We start from the raw sequence: 21,456 nt of genomic DNA, 5'->3' as shown, positions 1-21,456 counted from the left end.
AGTTTGTAGCTCAAACCAGTCGGACTCTACAGACGTCTTTTTTTACCCGGCCCAGGGCCCCTTCGGGATCCGCCCTTGTCTCACAAACAACGCTCTAGCTCAGCCCCAGTTAATCACACAGACTAACGGGATGCAGAAGACTAATCCAATGGTACAACCCAGAAGTCTATAATTCAAACACACAATATTTAAAAGGGATTAGAAGGCCAAAACACGGCAACGTTAGACCGACTCATTGGCTTAAGAACATTAAAATGCATCGCTTGCGATGCGGTTTTGGAAACATAAGGAACTTATCTTTCATATCAGCAAGAAATAATAAAAAATAATTTAAAAAAGTGAAATTACTACACACCTTTATAGGGTTAGTGTTCCCTCACGGGCATATCTCCATGTTACAGCGCTTGTTTATGGAAGACTGACAGAAGACATAGGCGACCACCTATGCTAATTAGCTATATATCGTGCTCTGAACACCTGTGTGTAAGCTAACTGGGGAGGAAGTGTAGTTCGTCAACTGGAGGCACACACAGTATGGATCTGTGCAAAACTGCTACAGTAACTATATTTTTTCTTTGAAACATTATTTCTCGCTGACATGAACGATAACGGGCATACCTGCATATGTTTCGAAAACCATTTCGTAAGCGATGATTACTGACGTTTCTAAACGTTAAAATACAGCGTCGGAATTGTAGTTTACACGGAGTCAAATGTGGGGTAATGTAATGGCTGAAAACCCTACATACTGAGAAGGGTTTTTGAGAGCTAGCTAGGTCTTATCAAACTAGGCTGTTTGTTTGGGTACCTGAACTAGGCTAACTCCTCAGTTCTGATCACCTTATGCTGATACTAGTCCTACAATTCTGCTCAATCATGCAGCCAACCTAAATTGCAATTTGTTTAAAATGTAGGCCTAAAATGACCTACCATTCAGTCAAGGACATTGATTTGGAGCGAGGTGCAACTAACTACAAATGATAGGCCTATGGCTATGCTATAATACTACCAGAATTATATGTGGTCAATGCCATTGACAATGGCGGGTTTTACTGTAGTAGGCTAGTTGCTATCAGTCTCAGCCACTAGTAACCAATATTTCCCATATTGTTATCTGGAAAATGTTGCATATGTAAATCATCATGTCTAGCCAACTCACTTGTTAAACAAGCCAGGTGGAAAGCTACAAAACATCTCCAACAACAGAAAACGATACTGAAGGTTACAATGTTTGTAACAACACTTGTTGCAACGTTAGCCAGCAGTTGACACTGACTTTGTTATGGTGAGTTTGCAAGCAGACTGACCCTCCACTTATGGCAAGCTAGCTAGCTAAATTATCTTATTTTGAAAGAACTTTGAAATTACTGGTCCGTTAGCTACTGTCTGTCTCTGGATATCTAGTACCTGTTTTAGTTGAAGGCCAAACATCATCATCATACAGGAAATAGGAAAGGTTTTCCCGAACGACAAAAGCAGTAGACTCCCCCTTCACAAGCATACCTTTAATCCGGACTCTGCTTTCTCCAGACTAGTAGCCAGCGTTAACACAATAAATAATAATTTACCGCTGTATCTATGTCCTCTTGTTTAGTAAAGTACTTTCAATAAGAAATTAATGTTACTCCAGGTAAATGGCGAACACACCCTCACTTCAATATTTGACAAGCCGACGAAAACTGACATTACACTTCCACCGCCACGCGCAAGGTCCGGATCAACCTCCTCCAGATGAGTGACGCAACTAGTCAGTCCCACTTGTCAAATCAAATGCTTAGCACCTGAACGAAAGAGAAGAATAATGACTAAAAAAAGTAAGTAATAAAATATCTAAAGTTGCTAAATAAAAGCGCGACCAATTATGGGATGTTGTTCAACTTTGCTCTACAATTTTGTGAATAAAAAAAATAGAAAACTTTAGTGTGATGTTTTTACAATGAATTAAATAATGTCACATCAAAGTTATAAATAACATAAAGTAAATATAACTTTTGTAATAACAGTTTTCGTGAAATTATGTTTCAGAAATGGTCAGTAATCTCACAACTCGCCCACATGGAGACAGCATTCCTATTAAATTACCAGATGCAGTGGATTTCAATACAGTGTTCTTTCTGGTGGATGCGATGTAGTATGTTGACAGGTGGGGAGTTCTTTTCACTGTCAGGCCACAGAAGACTGGAAATAATGTTATTATATGTGCTATGTATGCTGTAGTAGTGTCATCAATCACTTTGATTAGCGTAACGGCAGCGACACTAGCTGAATCCTATCCACACATTAAGACTTCCGGTTTCCGGATTTTGCCTTCAAAATAAAAGTCCGCGGTAAAACTTATCCGTATGATACGAAATCATTCTTTTTTTGTTGTAGTTTTTCATAGTGCATAATGTAAAAAATATATATAATAATTAAGAAGTAACTAACTACATGTGGGAAAAGTCTAAACTAAAGAGAATTACTACTTTATATATGCTAAATAATATTTTGAGGTGGAGCACATTGAAAAACAGTTGGAGCTTAAGTAAATGCATGTCAAGAACAAAATAATAGCCTATACAGTACCAGTCAAAAGTTTGGACACACCTACTCATTCCAGGGTTTTTCTTATTTTTTACTATTTTCTACATTGAAATAAACAATCTATGAAATAACACATATGGAATCATGTAGTAACCAAAAAAGTGTTAAACAAATAAAAATATATTTTATATTTGAGAGTCTTCAAAATATCCACCCTTTGCCTTGACAGCTTTGCACACGCTTGACATTCTCTCAACTAGCTTCATGAGGTAGTCACCTGGAATGCATTTCAATTAACAGGTGTGCCTTCTTAAAAGTTAATTTGTGGAATTTCTTTCCTTCTTAATGCGTTTGAGCCAATCAGTTGTGTTGTGACAAGGTAGGGGTGGTATACAGAAGATAGCCCTATTTGGTAAAAGACCAAGTCCATATTATGGCAAGAACAGCTCAAATAAGCAAAGAGAAACAACAGCCCATCATTACTTTAAGACATGAATGTCAGTCAATCCAGAAAATGTCAAGAACTTTGAAAGTTTCTTAAAGTGCAATCGCAAAAACCATCAAGTGCTATGACAAAACTGGCTCTCATGAGGACCGCCACAGGAAAGGAAGACCCAGAGTTACCTCTGCTGCAGAGGATAAGTTCATTAGAGTTACCAGCCTCAGAAATTGCAGCCCAAATAAATGCTTCACAGTGTTCAAGTAATAGACACATCTCAACATCAACTGTTCAGAGGAGACTGTGTGAATCAGGCCTTAATGGTCGAATTGCTGCAAAGAAACCACTACTAAAGGACACCAATAAGAAGAAGAGACCTGCTTGGGCCAAGAAACACGAGCAATAGACATTAGACCGGTGGAAATCTGTCCTTTGGTCTGATGAGTCCAAATGTGAGATTTTTGGTTCCAACCGCCGTGTCTTTATGAGACACAGAGTAGGTGAACGGATGATCTCCGCATGTGTGGTTCCCACCGTGAAGCATGGAGGAGGAGGTGTGATGGTGTGGGGGTGCATTATTGGTGACACTGTCTGTGATTTATTTAGAATTCAAGGCACACTTAACCAGCATGGCTATCACAGCATTCTGCAGCGATACATCATGCCATCTGGTTTGCGCTTAGCGGGACTATCATTTATTTTTAAACAGGACAATGACCCAACACACCTCCAGGCTGTGTAAGGGCTATTTGACCAAGAAGGAGAGTGATGGAGTGCTGCAACAGATGACCTGGCCTCCACAATCCCACGACCTCAACCCAATTGAGATGGTTTGGGATGAGTTGGACCACAGAGTGAAGTAAAAGCAGCCAACAAGTGCTCAGCATATTTGGGAACTCCTTCAAGACTGTTGGAAAAGCATTCCAGGTGAAGCTGGTTGAAAGAATGCCAAGAGTGTGCAAAGCTGTCATCAAGGCGAAGGGTGGCTACTTTGAAGAAACTAAAATCTAAAATATATTTTGATTTAACACTTTTTTGGTTACTACATGATTCCATATGTGTTATTTCATAGTTTTGATGTCTTCACTATTATTCTACAATGTAGAAAATAGTCAAAATAAAGAAAAACCCTTGAATGAGTAGGTGTGTCCAAACTTTTGACTGGTACTGTATATACAGTGGGGGAAAAAATTATTTAGTCAGCCACCAATTGTGCATGTTCTCCCACTTAAAAAGATGAGAGAGGCCTGTAATTTTCATCATAGGTACACGTCAACTATGACAGACAAATTGAGGAAAAAAAATCCAGAAAATCACATTGTAGGATTTTTAATGAATTTATTTGCAAATTATGGTGGAAAATAAGTATTTGGTCACCTACAAACAAGCAAGATTTCTGGCTCTCACAGACCTGTAACTTCTTCTTTAAGAGGCTCCTCTGTCCTCCACTCGTTACCTGTATTAATGGCACCTGTTTGAACTTGTTATCAGTATAAAAGACACCTGTCCACAACCTCAAACAGTCACACTCCAAACTCCACTATGGCCAAGACCAAAGAGCTGTCAAAGGACACCAGAAACAAAATTGTAGACCTGCACCAGGCTGGGAAGACTGAATCTGCAATAGGTAAGCAGCTTGGTTTTAAGAAATCAACTGTGGGAGCAATTATTAGGAAATGGAAGACATACAAGACCACTGATAATCTCCCTCGATCTGGGGCTCCACGCAAGATCTCACCCCGTGGAGTCAAAATGATCACAAGAACGGTGAGCAAAAATCCCAGAACCACACGGGGGGGACCTAGTGAATGACCTGCAGAGAGCTGGGACCAAAGTAACAAAGCCTACCATCAGTAACACACTACGCCGCCAGGGACTCAAATCCTGCAGTGCGAGACGTGTCCCCCTGCTTAAGCCAGTACATGTCCAGGCCCGTCTGAAGTTTGCTAGTGTGCATTTGGATGATCCAGAAGAGGATTGGGAGAATGTCATATGGTCAGATGAAACCAAAATAGAACTTTTTGGTAAAAACTCAACTCGTCGTGTTTGGAGGACAAAGAATGCTGAGTTGCATCCAAAGAACACCATACCTACTGTGAAGCATGGGGGTGGAAACATCATGCTTTGGGGCTGTTTTTCTGCAAAGGGACCAGGACGACTGATCCGTGTAAAGAAAATAATGAATGGGGCCATGTATCGTGAGATTTTGAGTGAAAACCTCCTTCCATCAGCAAGGGCATTGAAGATGAAACGTGGCTGGGTCTTTCAGCATGACAATGATCCCAAATACACCGCCCGGGCAACGAAGGAGTGGCTTCGTAAGAAGCATTTCAAGGTCCTGGAGTGGCCTAGCCAGTCTCCAGATCTCAACCCCATAGAAAATCTTTGGAGGGAGTTGAAAGTCTGTGTTGCCCAGCGACAGCCCCAAAACATCACTGCTCTAGAGGAGATCTGCATGGAGGAATGGGCCAAAATACCAGCAACAGTGTGTGAAAACCTTGTGAAGACTTACAGAAAACGTTTGACCTTTGTCATTGCCAACAAAGGGTATATAACAAAGTATTGAGAAACTTTTGTTATTGACCAAATACTTATTTTCCACCATAATTTGCAAATAAATTCATTAAAAATCCAACAATGTGATTTTCTGGATTTTCTTTTCTCATTTTGTCTGTCATAGTTGACGTGTACCTATGATGAAAATTACAGGCCTCTCTCATCTTTTTAAGTGGGAGAACTTGCACAATTGGTGGCTGACTAAATAATTTTTTCCCCCACTGTACAATTAATTAAACAAAACAAATCATTATTTTGATTGTATGATTTTTGTTTATTTACTGGTGCTATTGTTCAATAGTATGTAATTTTGTGTCCATAAAACCAGGGTCCAGTCTACTCATTAGGGTCCCTAGAATACAAAACAGGTTAGTTTGAACAAAAAGCTTGGTCACAGCAAGTGTTGCTGGACTTTTACTGTGATCAAACAGCTTAAAATATGGTGCCTGGATACTATATGGTTAAAATATAGCACTGTGTCATAGGGCACATTGTCACACTAAAATACCTTATAATGTAAAAGACAAATATCTTATAATCTTCCTTCTGGTGGATACTTTGGAATTTATACAACATAGTACAATATGTTCATTCAAAAAGTCAAGAGAGATTACATTTGGTATACTTTATTCATAACAAATATTACAATGAAGTTAATTAATCAAATTGATAATCAACAGTTACACAGAAGTTTAAAATTATATGCAATATCAGGGTTCAGGATATTAGCTCATGAAATACACCTTTACAGAATTCCCTGTTCGGTGACGTGGAGTTGGGAAGAGGGCATTCGTGGCAGCTGTGCCCTCTATATAGCTCTATAGCCAGGTATTTATATGGGCAGTCATTGAGGGCGCCTCCTTTCAATCCAGCTCCTTCACCCAGACCTTGCACACCAACAACTCTCACAACAACAACCAGTATGCATAATAAAATGTGAGTAGTAAGTACCAACATCCTTTATTGCATAGAAAATAACTAAGAACAGGACTTCCTCACCTCTGTTATGTTTGTTTGGGATTTTGTCTGCTAATGGCCGCCACATGCTAATGGATAAAATCAGGCAGCCATTGTGAGTTTATTGATCTGTTCCTTTGTTACATGTAGCTGGTAATACATGTTAATAGTTCACACACGTTTTGTGCAGCTGCCTTTGGTATGATCATTATTTATATTTTAGTCATTTAGCAGACGCTTTTATCCAGAGTGACCTACAGTTAGTCCATTCATCTTAAGATAGCTAGGTGGGACAACCACATATCACAGTCATAGTAAGTACATTTTTTCTCAATAAAGTAGCTATCAGCAAAGTCAGAGCTAGTATGAGGGAAAAGGGTCAAGTGCGAGAGAATAGTCAAGTGGGAGTGTTAGTTAACTAAAGGCTTTTTTTCTAGTAATTTGTTTGGGGGGAGGGGGGAGGAGGGGGTGCGAGGTGGGGGGATTGCTGTGGGATTATTTAAGATACCTTTTGAAGAGGTAAGGTTTCGGATGTTTTCAGAAGATGGGCAGGGACTGTGTTCTTCTAGCTTCAGGGGAAGGCTGGTTCCACCATTGGGGTGCCAGTGCAGAGAAGATATTGGACTGGGCTGAGCTGGAGCTGCCCTCCTGAATGGGTGGGAGGGCCAAGAGACCAGATGTGACAGAACGGAGTCCTCAGGTTGGGGTGTAGGGTTTAATCAGAGCCTGAAGGTAGGGAGGGGCAGTTCCTCTTGCTTCTCCGTAGGCAAGTACCTTGGTCTTGTAGTGGATACAAGCTTTGATTGGAGGCCACTGGAGTGTGCGGAGAAGCGGGTGACATGGGAGAATTTGGGAAGGATGAACAACAAGCAGGCTGCAGCGTTCTGGATAAGTTGCAGGGGTTTGATGGCACAAGCGGGGTGCCCAGCCAACAGCGAGTTGCAGTATTCCAGACGGGAGATGACAAGTGCCTAGATTAGGACCTACGCCGCTTCCTGTGTGGGGTAGGGTCGTACTCTACGGATGTTGTAGAGCATGAACCTGCAGGAGAGAGTCACTGCTTTGATGTTAGCAGAGAACGACAAGGTGTTGTCCAGGGTCACGCCAAGGTTCTTTGCACTCTGGGAGGGGGACACCGTGGAGTTGTCAACCGTGATGGAGAGGTCTTGGAGCGGGCAGGCCTTTCCCAGGAGGAAGAGCAGCTCTGTCTTGTTGAGCTTAAGGTGGTGGGCTGACATCCTAGCTGAGATGCGTGTCTCCACCTGTGTGTCAGAAGGGAGGAAGGAGAAAAGTAGCTGAGTGTCATCCGCATAGCAATGATAGGAAAGACCATGTGAGGATATGATGGAGCCGAGTGACTTGGTGTACAGAGAGAAGAAGAGAGGGCCTAGAACTGAGCCCTGTGGCACCTGGTAGGAGCGGCCTGCCAGGTAGGATGCAATCCAACAGTGTGCAGAGCCTGAGACACCCAGCCCTGAGAGGGTGGAGAGGAGGATCTAATGGTTCACGGTGTCGAAGGCAGCGAATAGATCTAGGAGGATGAGAACATAGGAGAGAGAGTCCGCTTTGGCAGCACGGACAGCCTCCGTGACACAGAAGAGCAGTCTCAGTTGAGTAACCGGTCTTGAAGCCTGACTGGTTAGGGTCAAGAAGATAGTTCTGAGAGAGATAGCGAGAGAGTTGGTCAGAGACAGCACACTCAAGTGTTTTGGAAAGAAAAGAAAGAAGGGATACCGGTCTGTAGTTTTTGACATCAGACGGGTTGAGTGTTGGTTTCTTGAAGAGGGGAGCGACTCGGGCCATTCTGAAGTCAAATGGATGGGTTGATGAGGGAAGTGAGGAATGGGAGAAGGTCTCCAGAGATGTTCTAGAGAAGGGAGGACGGGATGGGGTCGAGTGAGCAGGTTGTCGGTGCGGCCCAACCTCATAGTCGCAGAATTTCATCTGGAGAGAGAAAGAGGTCAAGGCGTAGTTCTGTGTGAGTGGGACCAGTGGACTCAATAAGCTGAGTGAATGAGGAGCGGATGTCGTCAACCTTCTTTTCAAAGTGGTTGACAAAGTCGTCCGCAGATCACAACCCCTCTTTCTGCCATTTGTTGTGAAGTACTGCTATATTATGTGTAGCTTTACCCATTCACATGCTTATTACATTTGCATATAGCTGTTGCTAGCCTCATGAATAGTCAATTAATTATGGATGGAGGAAGGTGGAACAGAGTTTCCTAGGGTTAGAGGCAGAAGCTTGAAATGTATAGTGATAGAACGTGGCTATAGCAGTGGATAAAGAGGAAGAGAAGGTAGAGAGGAGAGAGTGAAATTATGATAGGTCCTCCGGAAGTTTACTTTTCCTCCATTTACGCTCAGCTGCCTGCAGCCCTGTTCTGTAACCCTGCTTTAATGGCCATTGCTTGTTACTTGAATATTATTGCATGAGCTTTATTGTTTGTTAGCCACATGCCATGCTACGTAGCCACTGTTCATATAACCTGCTCTAGCTTCGGCCTACCATACCTCATGCTATCACAACCCCTCTTTCTGCCATTTGTTGTTAAGTACTGCTATATTATGTGTTGCTTTCCCCATTCATATACTTATTACATTTGCATATTGCTGTTGCTAGCCTCATGAACAGTCAATTAATTATGCATTGTTATTGCACATTATTGCCTGCTATTATTTGTACTCTGTGTCCCCTCTTTAGACAAACCATACTTCATACTTACCTGTTTCCTATCCTACATAACCAACCAGCTGGTTACTGAGTCAAGTCAATGTTCAAGACATCAAGACTATTCTAGATTGTAAAACAATCAAACCATCTGAATGACGTTCCATGCCCTGATCACCTATCTCCTCTGAATACCACAGTAGATGGGCATCACCCTCACCTAAACCTTCATTCAGTTACATTGGTCCTTCGAGCCAGATGCAACACACCTACTGTGACATGGCAGAGGAGCAAAGAAAGACAGCAACAGTCTCATCGTCAGAAGATCCCATCCCAGGACGTGATCTCAGAAACCGATGAATACCGATACCTCTACAACATCGACAACAACCCGTGGCAGCACATGCCCAACCTCTCCAACCAGCCCCCACAGTTTTACCTGACTTCCTCAGCAGTAGGAGTACAGGAGCAGAGTGCCAGCACCATTGAGCTGCAGCCCATCGGAGGGCAGGCCGAACCAGCTATCCCCTGTGCTCAGGTCCGCTGCCCCAGAATTGCAAGGAGAGTTCACTAACCTCGACTACATTGTATCACGGGTAGGCAACCTGAGTGCCCAGATCACCGCCAGGGCCTCCCAGCTCGGTGAGGCCGTACGGATCCATTCCCCCGTATCAAGCCTGCTCAGTGAGGGTCCAGGTCCCTACAGTGCTACTTCAACCACCTCACAACACACCCTGTACAACGAACTGCCACTATCCAACACTCCGCTCATGGCTATACCAAAGGACACTGCTGCCAAGTTTCAGTTCCTCTAACGCTAACATACCCCTCGGCAGTAATGGAAGCGCTGGTAAGGTCAACCCTGTGGATGCTTTTAACCCCACCGAACCAGCCATGGTCTGAGCTACCAGTCTTCCAACCAACAGCTGTTCCAACCAGCAGCTCAGGCTCAGTCTGCGTCACACCAGCCATCATCCACTGCTCCGGTCTATTCTGGGTATAGGCCATCAGCTGCTCAGACTCAGTCCACCTACCAACCTCAGTCATCTGCTCGATCCTATTCAACTGACCAACCGTGGACTGCACCTGCCCAGCCAGCTTATCCTCCATGGACCGCTCCTCTCCAGCCAGCTCACCTGCCTGGACCTGCTGCACCTCTTCAGCCAGCTCACCTGCCTGGACCTGCTGCACCCTTTCAGCCTGTTGATCCTGCTCCACATGCACTGGTACCTCAGCAACCTCCAGCCCAGCCTGTACAGCTAGTGAACACACCTATACCAAAGCCAGCTTATCCGCTCCGACCATACCTGCAACCAATCTAGTCCACGACAGTGAAAGGGAGTTCAGACCTCAAGATGGCACTGGACTACCTCTTGAACCCTCATACAGAACACTACAAGTATAGAGTCCTCATGGAGCACCTGACACTGGTTGAGGCCAGGCTGATAGCACAAGCATGTAGACACTACCAGCAGCCCTACACTGCAGCTATGCAGGTCTTGCAGATGCAGTACGGGCAACCACATCAGCTGGCACAGAGCGAGATCGCTGCAATCCTCAATGCCCCTGATGTCAGAGGTGGGGATTCCAAGGCCTTCCAGAGCTTCGCCCTCAGAGTAGACCTCCTGGTTAGCATGCTGAAATCCCTTGAAGGTCCCCAAGGCGTGGAGCTGTCATGCACAAGCCACATAGACCGCCTGCTGAGCAAACTCCCAAGGTACTACAGGGACAGATTTGTGGAGCACTTACAGGCACGGGGCAGGCTGCAGACAAACAGGCTCAACCCGTACAACCTGACAGACCTCTCCGAATGGCTCAAGACCAAGGCCGAAGCACAGCGGCTCTCCTCCAAGATGGAACAGCGCTACCAAGCAGAAAAGCTCAAAGCCCTCATAGGGTACGACCATCACCTCCAAGGCCAAAAAGTCAACCTGTCACCACCATTGCTCTGTCCAATCCAGGTCCAGAGACGGCCAGGTCGGCAACACTCCCAGAGTCCAGACATCCACTGTTTCAAGGAACCACATCAAACATCTGTGCCTCTTCTGCCATTGTCAAGCATTTTAAATTATATCTCAGTGCACAGAGATCGTGAATCAGTCGTCAGAACAGATGAAAAAGTGGATCAAAGACTGCAAGTGTTGCCTGAAGTGTGGTCTTACTTACCACGGGCAACAGTATACAGTGATTCCCTTACAAAAAAAGATTGCAGTTTTGAAACTGCAGTAAATGTGCACCAACTGCAGTCGACTGTGGTATTTTGGACGCAGTAATTACAAAATTACTGCAGTAAAAAAAACTACAAAAAACTTTTACATCGGCACAAATAAATAGTTTTTCCTGTACAGTGTTATATTTGTACCTTATAGTGTCCAAGCATTTTAAGCTGTTTGACCACAGTAAAAGGCCAGCAACACTCCGTATTATTCGGAGCTCCATGAAATGACACCATATATAGATTCTACAGACCCTACTGAGTACTCCCCACGTCCCATCAGCACAAATAATCATTTTTTCTCTATAAGCCAATATGTAATGCATATGCAGTGATTTGCATTGAGGGCATTTATTTGATCTTGGAACATGTTTTAAAACCCCAAATTAATGCAAATGTCACTTAACAATGAAAACATATGAATCATTGTTACTGTTTAGACTATTTTTCATACATCATGAATAAATGCAGGTTAATTACACTTTTCTACTATTACGTGGGGGACTTTTATTTGGAAAATTCAGTGACCCGGAAGTACTGACGATCACTTTGTCTAATGAGAATTACCTATCAAAGATGTTCTGCTACTCTCCGCTAGATGGTGATCTATGACTAAGTAAAACATGTCTGTCTCAAAATTCCAGTTGCTAGTAAGCACCTGAAACTACTTTAACATAGTACACAGATCACTACATTTTACTTTTCCATAGCTTATGCAGGTGCAACATAACTACCAAGGGTTGAGTACATGGCATAAGTCATAGAAGTTTGTTTAAGCACATCTGGGTCCAGACTAGCTCACATTGACACCAAACTTTCCCCAAACTCAGACTCTCTTACTCCATTGTTGAGACTTAATCCCTGTCCTTCTTTAAAACTGGTTTCTCTGAGGTTGTAACCTCTCTCTCTCTCTCTCTCTCAGGGAAACCCCCTTTTGTTTCCCTGCTCACTTTGAAAGTATCGACAAAGAAACCTGTCATCCCAGTCAATTACGACCACCAGTTTCTTTAATCTTAACACACCCTCTTTTATTCTAGCCATTGAGGGCCTTGCAGGCAGCCATGTGAGTAGTTGGGTATTGACAGTCATGGGCATTGACAGTAGGGAAAGCACATCTTATATATGCCTAAAGCCTTTTCTTGGAGCCCTCTTCCATTCCGTCCTGGATCTAAATGGCCTCTAATGGCAGTAAGGGTTGATTCTCCTCTAGCAAACTTCACATGAAGACTTCAACTTTAGTGGGACGCGGGAGACTTAGTCAGTTGCACAACTGAATGCATACAACCAAAATGTCTTCCACATTTAACCCAACTCCGGGGAGCAGTTGTTGTGAGGTGGGTTAACTGCCTTGCTCAAGGGCAGAACGGCAGATTTTTCCACCTTGCTGCTAACCTTTCGGTTACTGTCCCAACACTAACTGCTAGGATACCTGCCGCCCCGGGATATATATATAAAGCATAGATGAGTTTTAAATCCTCAGAGATTAAAAGAGGAAAGATTGGTACAGTGAGGTAAGGGGAAAGAGGTAGAGACTGTGTAGTCAGTAATTGACAAGTTCCCTAAAACACATCCCAGGAGTGGGCAGAACATAATTGCTAACACAAAGAGGTGCATTGTGGGTTGTGCAGCTGGAGCCAGGTGAGAAGCGGTTGTCAGGTGAGCCCCACACTGGGCACAACCATGGTCCTGGGGTGAGGAGCAGTGCAGCTGGCCACAGACAGACTGAGCCCTGGCTGTCAACATCTGCTCCAGAGACTGTACCATCTGGGTCTGGCCCAAGGGAGCTTCTCCTCCAGCTCTGACCAGCTGCAGAGAGAGCCAGACAGACATGGACCTAAGCAATCCTGTAGAGGTACAGTTACGGGGCTAAATCCAACCACTCAGTATTTAGGTTTATTCATCATTTGTTTCAGACGCTCGCCTCATGAGTGATTTTTTAAAAAGTACTTCACTCAGATCCAAAGCATTAGCAAGTCAAGCTTGTGCTATGACTGTTGGTTAGAAGCATATCAGAGAAGATAGAGGTTCTGTAACGATGGCTGAATGATCACCTGAACAAAAGACAAGTTGGCACAGGTTTAGTTAAGACCTTTTATATAATCAATTTGAAAGAAAATACAAAACCGTAAAAACAGTGTGTACAAAGGTTATATTATTTGTTTACTAAAGCTGGTGTCCTCAGTTTCAGGAATGGGAAAGGGCAGGCACAAACATTTGAAAAAGAAAGGTATAAAAGTCATTTCCCAATTTTCATAGGGTGACAGCAAAGGGTGAGAGCACAGGAATAAGCAATAATCCAATCTAACAATTGAACAATTGTTTGTTTGAGAAAAAGGAATTGAGGTGAAAATAAAAATGCCTTTACATTCAATAACATATGATTAACTTTTGAGTTATCAGTCATCTGAAAACACTGCAGTTTTCTTGAAACACTCATTGCGCAGTTTCCCCAAAAAGCATTTCCAAGATTCTCAGTTTATCTACAGCAATCTGTATAGGGGGGGTTAATTACGTAAACAAGCCTTTCATAGTTCACACCTTTCAGAATTGACATCGAGAGATTATGCTCTGATTCAGTCATTTCCGACTGCAAAGTGTAACAAGTACAAATAAGTGTACAAATACATACATGTTTTGGGGCAGGAAATTGCATATCATTGGCACAGTCAAACTCATTTTCATTGCTGGTTTTCTATAAATAACAACTCAGAACCATGTACAGAGGAATGGATCCTCATCCCTACCTATAGAGATCAAAGCTGACTCAACTTGTTTTCCCCTTAACCACAGCCCAGCTTGTTTATGGAGTAAGTCCTAAAGGAGTGTGTGTTGTTATAGTGACCTCATTGAGGCTGTAGTGAGTGCACTGGGAGGAAAACACCCAATACTGTAGAAGAGGAACAACCCAGAGGAGACAGAAGAGAGAAGATTCCCTGATTGGGCAGAAAGGATCAGTACCTGACTGGCCAGTTCAGAAAGAAGCAGCCGAGAGTGTTTTGAACACAGCATTCAGACAGGAAGGCATCATGATCCAAGCACATAGTCCAGAGTAACTGTCTTTTCAATGGGACAACAGCAAATGGATATCCAATTGACCGTGTAGACACAGTTCTGAGATTCAGTGATGGCAAGCTTTAACACATTTACATTGTATGCCTGCTCTCAGAATCAGTTCTTTAAGTGTCTGCCATTGTATTGCACAATTTCTCATTAGACTGATTATGGAGTGGCAGCGCTCTGACAGTGGTCATTCTCACTTTCTTCTATAATGTTTCGGGGCTCTAACAGTCTGATAAGAATGTTATTTTGAGGGATGGAAGTCCTATGAGAATCAACCATGTTCTACAACAGTTAGGTATGCAGAATTATACATTTTATTGATTGGGTACATTCAATGGCAGCCCAAGGTGTTTCAAAGTGTTGGTCGAATAGTGATAGTGTAGTGTGAAGGTCTTGATAACAATATCTAAATAAGATTAACCTCCCACTACATGGAAAATTAAGTCATTGGTAATCTAATGTTGTTGCTGTTGGTCCACAATATGTCTTTGTCTTAAACAAAGAACAGCAAAATACATTTACATTTTACATGGCTAATTCCGATACAATCCTTATGGTCACCTAAAATGTTCAGGGCAAATGTTAACTTTGTGAATAGTATGTGACAAATATTACAGGTGCTGACAGAAGCAAAGCAAACAGAAGTTTAGGAAAGTGTAGCCTTATCATTCTAAAATGATATACCACATTGCTGCATTGCCACCCTTTTCCTATAAAGTGTGGTTTTATGAACATCAAGCTTGTCTGTCTGTACACATCAAGACAAACATGAAATGCACTGTAGTGTTATCTCTCACCATTAGAAAAGTCTTAAGAAGCCACAGAAACAACCAGTTTTTCATTTGTGTAGTATGAAGTATTTTCCCATATAATTACCGAACCTGCAGATAGCAAATGTCTGTTCAACAATACTATCTGCGACACTGGTGAAGTAAAAAAAGGATAGGGCGAATGTAGTTGGATGTGCAGTCTGGTGGGGTGAGGGGAAATGGTGGGACCAGAGAAATGAGAAGGGGTGTTTAGGCTGTCCCACTCGCTGAGTAGGAGAACTGTGGGAAGTGGGGCCTCCGTTCGCTGTCAAACGACTCCATGCTGTCTTCTGGAATACAAAATGAGTGGGAAGGAAACAGCGGGATGGCACAGAGAGAACTCAATTAGTGTATAACGTTAATCTAATCACATTTGTTTAATTCCATTTGTTCTTTTTCATCTCGGTGACTACCAAAAGCATTTTGATTTAGTCCTAATGCATAATGTACCTAGAACTAGCCCAGTGTGCAGTTTGGCACACACTGCTAGCGCTCTAGCACCACCATTTGAGGGACACAGTGAACTATGGAATAACATAGATGTTACACACGCGTTCCAGGAGAGGGCACAAATCCCCCAGAGGAATTGAATAAGCTCTATGTAATTTGACCTCGCATTAATTGCACTGGGATAGGGAACATGGACCTTCCCCATGGACTTTCCCCCATTCTCATTTCAATACTTGCCTTGGAGAGTGCAATCTATACCTCTAAATGATGATCAAACTTATTTTCTTTTGGGGGGGGGATTGTAACTTCCATCAATGTAATTGTCTGCATCACTTCCAATCCCCCATGTTTTTTATATATATACTCCCCTTTGTTACTTTTCAACCCCGCCATCCTTTCCCTACTTGGGGTAAATTAGTGAACAACAATGCTTAGGCCTCTACTTCCAGCTTATACTTACTATCTACATTTTATGGACACAGTCAATTTTACAATAATATATAATATGTAATATATTGTAATAATATTTTGTTAGTTTTTTCAACTGGACTTCTTCTCCTCTCAACCTCTCCGATCATTTTCATGATGTCCATCCGGTTTGCTTCTATATGCCATATCTTTCTAACTGTGCTCTTTCCCAAAAGCTCCCAACATACAACCTACAGTGGGGGAAAAAAGTATTTAGTCAGCCACCAATTGTGCAAGTTCTCCCACTTAAAAAGATGAGAGAGGCCTGTAATTTTCATCATAGGTACACGTCAACTATGACAGACAAAATGAGAAAAAAGAATCCAGAAAATCAAATTGTAGGATTTTTTATGAATTTATTTGCAAATTATGGTGGAAAATAAGTATTTGGTCAATAACAAAAGTTTCTCAATACTTTGTTATATACCCTTTGTTGGCAATGACACAGGTCAAACGTTTTCTGTAAGTCTTCACAAGGTTTTCACACACTGTTGCTGGTATTTTGGCCCATTCCTCCATGTAGATCTCCTCTAGAGCAGTGATGTTTTGGGGCTGTCGTTGGGCAACACGGACTTTCAACTCCCTCCAAAGATTTTCTATGGGGTTGAGATCTGGAGACTGGCTAGGCCACTCCAGGACCTTGAAATGCTTCTTACGAAGCCACTCCTTCGTTGCCCGGGCGGTGTGTTTGGGATCATTGTCATGCTGATTGACCCAGCCACGTTTCATCTTCAATGCCCTTGCTGATGGAAGGAGGTTTTCACTCAAAATCTCACGATACATGGCCCCATTCATTCTTTCCTTTACACGGATCAGTCGTCCTGGTCCCTTTGCAGAAAAACAGCCCCAAAGCATGATGTTTCCACCCCCATGCTTCACAGTAGGTATGGTGTTCTTTGGATGCAACTCAGCATTCTTTGTCCTCCAAACACGACGAGTTGAGTTTTTACCAAAAAGTTATATTTTGGTTTCATCTGACCATATGACATTCTCCCAATCCTCTTCTGGATCATCCAAATGCACTCTAGCAAACTTCAGACGGGCCTGGACATGTACTGGCTTAAGCAGGGGGGACACGTCTGGCACTGCAGGATTTGAGTCCCTGGCGGCGTAGTGTGTTACTGATGGTAGGCTTTGTTACTTTGGTCCCAGCTCTCTGCAGGTCATTCACTAGGTCCCCCCCGTGTGGTTCTGGGATTTTTGCTCACCGTTCTTGTGATCATTTTGACCCCACGGGGTGAGATCTTGCATGGAGCCCCAGATCGAGGGAGATTATCAGTGGTCTTGTATGTCTTCCATTTCCTAATAATTGCTCCCACAGTTGATTTCTTCAAACCAAGCTGCTTACCTATTGCAGATTCAGTCTTCCCAGCCTGGTGCAGGTCTACAATTTTGTTTCTGGTGTCCTTTGACAGCTCTTTGGTCTTGGCCATAGTGGAGTTTGGAGTGTGACTGTTTGAGGTTGTGGACAGGTGTCTTTTATACTGATAACAAGTTCAAACAGGTGCCATTAATACAGGTAACGAGTGGAGGACAGAGGAGCCTCTTAAAGAAGAAGTTACAGGTCTGTGAGAGCCAGAAATCTTGCTGGTTTGTAGGTGACCAAATACTTATTTTCCACCATACTTTGCAAATAAATTCATAAAAAATCCTACAATGTGATTTTCTGGATTATTTTTTCTCAATTTGTCTGTCATAGTTGACGTGTACCTATGATGAAAATTACAGGCCTCTCTCATCTTTTTAAGTGGGAGAACTTGCACAATTGGTGGCTGACTAAATACTTTTTTTCCCCACTGTATATACTTATTATGGACACAGTATGCTTACATTATTAGTTATCTTGTTATTATTTGATGATGATCAAACTTTGTAATTTCTTTCTCTCGTGGGATTTAATTCCTTGACTACTACAGTACAGATATACAGTATCATATACAGTACCAGTCAAAAGTTTGGACACACCTACTCATTCAAGGTTTTTTCTCTATTTTTGATATTTTTTTACATTGTAGAATAATAGTGAAGACTTAAACTATGAAATAACACATATGGAATCATGTAGTAACCAAAAAAGCGTTAAACAAATAAAAATATATTTTATATTTGAGATTCTTCAAATAGCCACCCTTTGCCTTGATGACAGCTTTGCACACTCTTGGCATTCTCTCAACCAGCTTCATGAGGTAGTCACCTGGAATGCATTTCAATTAACAGGTGTGCCTTCTTAAAAGTTCAATTGTGGAATTTCTTTCCTCCTTAATGCGTTTGAGCCAATGAGTTGTGTTGTGACAAGGTAGGGGGAGTATACAGAAGATAGCCCTATTTGGTAAAAGACCAAGTCCATATTATGGCAAGAACAGCTCAAATAAGCAAAGAGAAACGACAGTCCATCGTTACTTTAAGACATGAAGTTCAGTCAATACGGAATATTTCAAGAATTTTGAACGTTTCTTCAAGTGCGGTCGCAAAAACCATCAAGCACTAGGATGAAACTGGCTCTCATGAGGACCGCCACAGGAATGGAAGACCCAGAGTTACCTCTGCTGCAGAGGATAAGTTCATTACAGTTACCAGCCTCAGAAATTGCAGCCCAAATAAATGCTTCACAGAGTTCAAGTCACAGACACATCTCAACATCAACAATTCAGAGGAGACTGTGTGAATCAGGCCTTCATGGTCGAATTGCTGCAAAGAAACCACTACTAAAGGACCCCAATAATAAGAAGATACCTACTTGGGCCAAGAAACATGAGCAATAGACATTAGACCGGTGGAGTCCAAATTTGAGATTTTTGGTTCCAACCGCTGTGTCTTTGTGAGACGTGGTGTGGGTGAACAGATAATCTCCTCATGTGTATTTCCCACTGTAAAGCATTGAGGAGGAGGTGTTATGGTGTGGGGGTGCTTTGCTGGTGACACTGTCTGTGATTTATTTAGAATTCAAGGCACACTTAACTAGCATGGCTACCACAGCATTCTGCAGCGATAAGCCATCCCATCTGGTTTGGGCTTAGTGGGACTATCATTTGTTTTTCAACAGGACAATTACTTAACACACCTCCAGGCTGTGTAAGGGCTATTTTACCTAGAAGGAGAGTGATGGAGTGCTGCATCAGATGACCTGGCCTCCACAATCCCTCGACCTCAACCGAATCGAGATGGTTTGGGATGAGTCGGACGGAAGAGTGAAGTAGAAGCAGCCAACAAGTGCTCTGCATATGTGGGAACTCCTTCAAGACTGTTGGAAAACTATTCCAGGTGAAGCTGGTTGAGAGAATGCCAAGAGTGCACAAAGCTGTCATCAAGGCAAAGAGTGGCTATTTGAAGAATCTCAAATATAAAATATATTTTGATGTGTTTAACACTTTTTTGGTTACAACATAATTCCATATGTGTTACTTCATAGTTTTGATGTCCACTATTATTCTACAATGTAGAAAATAGTAAAAATAAAGAAAAACCCTTGAATGAGTAAGTGTGTCTAAACTTTTGACTGGTACTGTACATCAAGGACTATTTGCACATGGAACTCTTATGGAGTGCACCTTTAAAAGGGTTTATTTTATTTGTTCAATGAATAGGTTGTAAAACTACTGGGAGTACCCAAAACTCATTCCATTCCAAGTACTAGGCAGTCTGATAGTAAGCAAAGATAGGACTGCATTTAAAGTAGAAATAAGGGGCATTCTCTCATGAGCCTAACAACAAGACGAAGAATATTATTGTCTTCAATCAAAATTCTATCTATAACTAAACAATGTAGAACAGCTAGGGTTTTCGTTTGATACACTGCAATTCTGTAACCCCCCAAAAATAAACACTGACCTTTGGAGCCATGATAATAATAATTTAAAGTTCAGTTCAAGTTCTCATTTTACAGAAAATCTCTGAAGAGGGGGATGGGAATTTATGTGAGATTCTGAAACTCAGTAAGTGGCTGTCGTATTCTCTACAGTAATGACATTTAGAACCACTTGTGTGTCCAGTTCATCCTTACTGAGTCAGACTATGATCAACACTATTAAACAAAAGCATTCAGGTCCAGTGAGTCAGTGAAAAACATTAGTATGATGATTGTCTATTGGGCTCATAATACTGTTCTCTGTGATGCGAGTGTGGTGTGTGTGGGTATTCTGTAAAGATACAGTGGCAGTGGGTGAGGTAGGACCTTGTCCGGGCGGCGTAATAGTGATGGTCTGTGCTGTGAACTCCTCGTCAAAATACCGTGTGTCCGTTTCTGAGGTAACCTGCGGCTTGAAGGGCGGGACCAGCTGTGAGAGAAGAGAGGACATCATGAGCACATTGGCACATCTGTCCTGTCAATAAGAGTGTAGACAGTTGCAGGCCTGGTCATATGTATTGGTTGTTCTCTGAAGTAATGGAAAGTGGAACACCGATTTACCTTCTTCTCATAAACATCTTGCCATTCAATCCCAGCAAAGAATTTGTGCTGCATGATCTCCTTAGCATCATTCTGTCCACCACCTAACCTGGAAGACACAGGGACCAATGGACAAGAGTAACTACAGAGGCCTTTTTGGTTGGAATGACAAGGGAGGAGAGGCCTACTTACCGCTGCTTGGGGTCCTTCTTGAGCAGGCCTGAGAGCAGGGACCTGCCCTCAGGGCCCAGGGTGCGTGGGAAACGGATGTCCTCCATGAGGATGAGCTCAAACAGCTTCTCGTGGTCCTGGTTGTAGAAGGGCAGCCGACCGCACATCATTTCATACATGACCACGCCCAGACCCCACCAGTCCACCGCCCGGCCGTAGTCATTGTCCTCCAGAACCTGGACAACACAGTACAACCACAACTCAATAAAATATAATACAACTTTACTAATACCACCATGGACAATTACACAATCATACTTGGAAGCATAGAGGACAGTACAAGGACAATAGTAGGGCTAGCAGGAGTTCAAATGTACGTTCAGCCCTATGACGGCATCAAGAGACACACACATACTATACATTCTTGGTTTAGATCTCTGAAACCTATCTATTAGCTAAGTGGTTGGACATTAGGTGAGTAGTGAGGTCAGCAGCTCTCCAGCCTGTATAAAGAACCCTGAGGCCATTGTACCCCCCTTCTCCTGGTCTGGGCTTTCCGACCAGCCACAGCAAGCACTGACTCACATCTCACAATAGGAGCAGGGATAGAATTTCCCCTGGAGCCCTGCATATTTAATCACCAGAGGTCTGCAGTACACACCAACATGAGGGAGGGACAGGGACTGGGGCGGACCACTTAGAGGCAGCAGAGGTCCCCATAGCAGCTGAAGTAGAACAACATTCCTTCAGTGCATT

The 21,456-nt window shown here is 42.8% G+C and overlaps 2 protein-coding genes across 4 annotated transcripts in view; both read right to left on the bottom strand.

Annotated features, from left to right (window-relative positions):
* Window positions 1–1,710, bottom strand: part of LOC121544474 (centrosomal protein of 170 kDa protein B-like) — a 51,041-nt gene extending 49,331 nt beyond the window's left edge. The window contains exon 1 of one of the 2 annotated variants that reach the window (XM_045209146.1): window positions 1,504–1,710. Coding sequence is in view for 1 of the 2 variants with exons in the window: in XM_045209145.1 (XP_045065080.1) it covers window positions 1,408–1,440 (33 nt within the window). In the remaining variant the exon portion in view is untranslated. Of the gene's footprint in view, window positions 1–1,407; window positions 1,482–1,503 lie in introns of those variants that run through there. The other variant, XM_045209145.1, reaches the window with a different exon arrangement.
* Window positions 1,711–13,435: 11,725 nt separating this feature from the next.
* The window catches only part of LOC121544961 (RAC-alpha serine/threonine-protein kinase), a 50,649-nt gene continuing 42,628 nt past the window's right edge, over window positions 13,436–21,456 (bottom strand). The window contains exons 11-14 of one of the 2 annotated variants that reach the window (XM_041855233.2): window positions 20,722–20,936; window positions 20,551–20,638; window positions 20,317–20,419; window positions 13,436–15,517 (exon numbers count right to left, since the gene is read on the bottom strand). In XM_041855233.2, coding sequence (XP_041711167.1) covers window positions 15,438–15,517; window positions 20,317–20,419; window positions 20,551–20,638; window positions 20,722–20,936 — 486 coding nt within the window. In that variant the 3' untranslated portion in view covers window positions 13,436–15,437. The remainder of the gene's footprint in view (window positions 15,518–20,316; window positions 20,420–20,550; window positions 20,639–20,721; window positions 20,937–21,456) is intronic. The other variant, XM_041855234.2, reaches the window with a different exon arrangement.

The sequence above is a fragment of the Coregonus clupeaformis genome, chromosome 29 (genome assembly GCF_020615455.1).
Source record: "Coregonus clupeaformis isolate EN_2021a chromosome 29, ASM2061545v1, whole genome shotgun sequence".
Lineage (NCBI taxonomy): Eukaryota > Metazoa > Chordata > Actinopteri > Salmoniformes > Salmonidae > Coregonus > Coregonus clupeaformis.
This window is presented reverse-complemented; position numbering and strand designations above follow the sequence as displayed.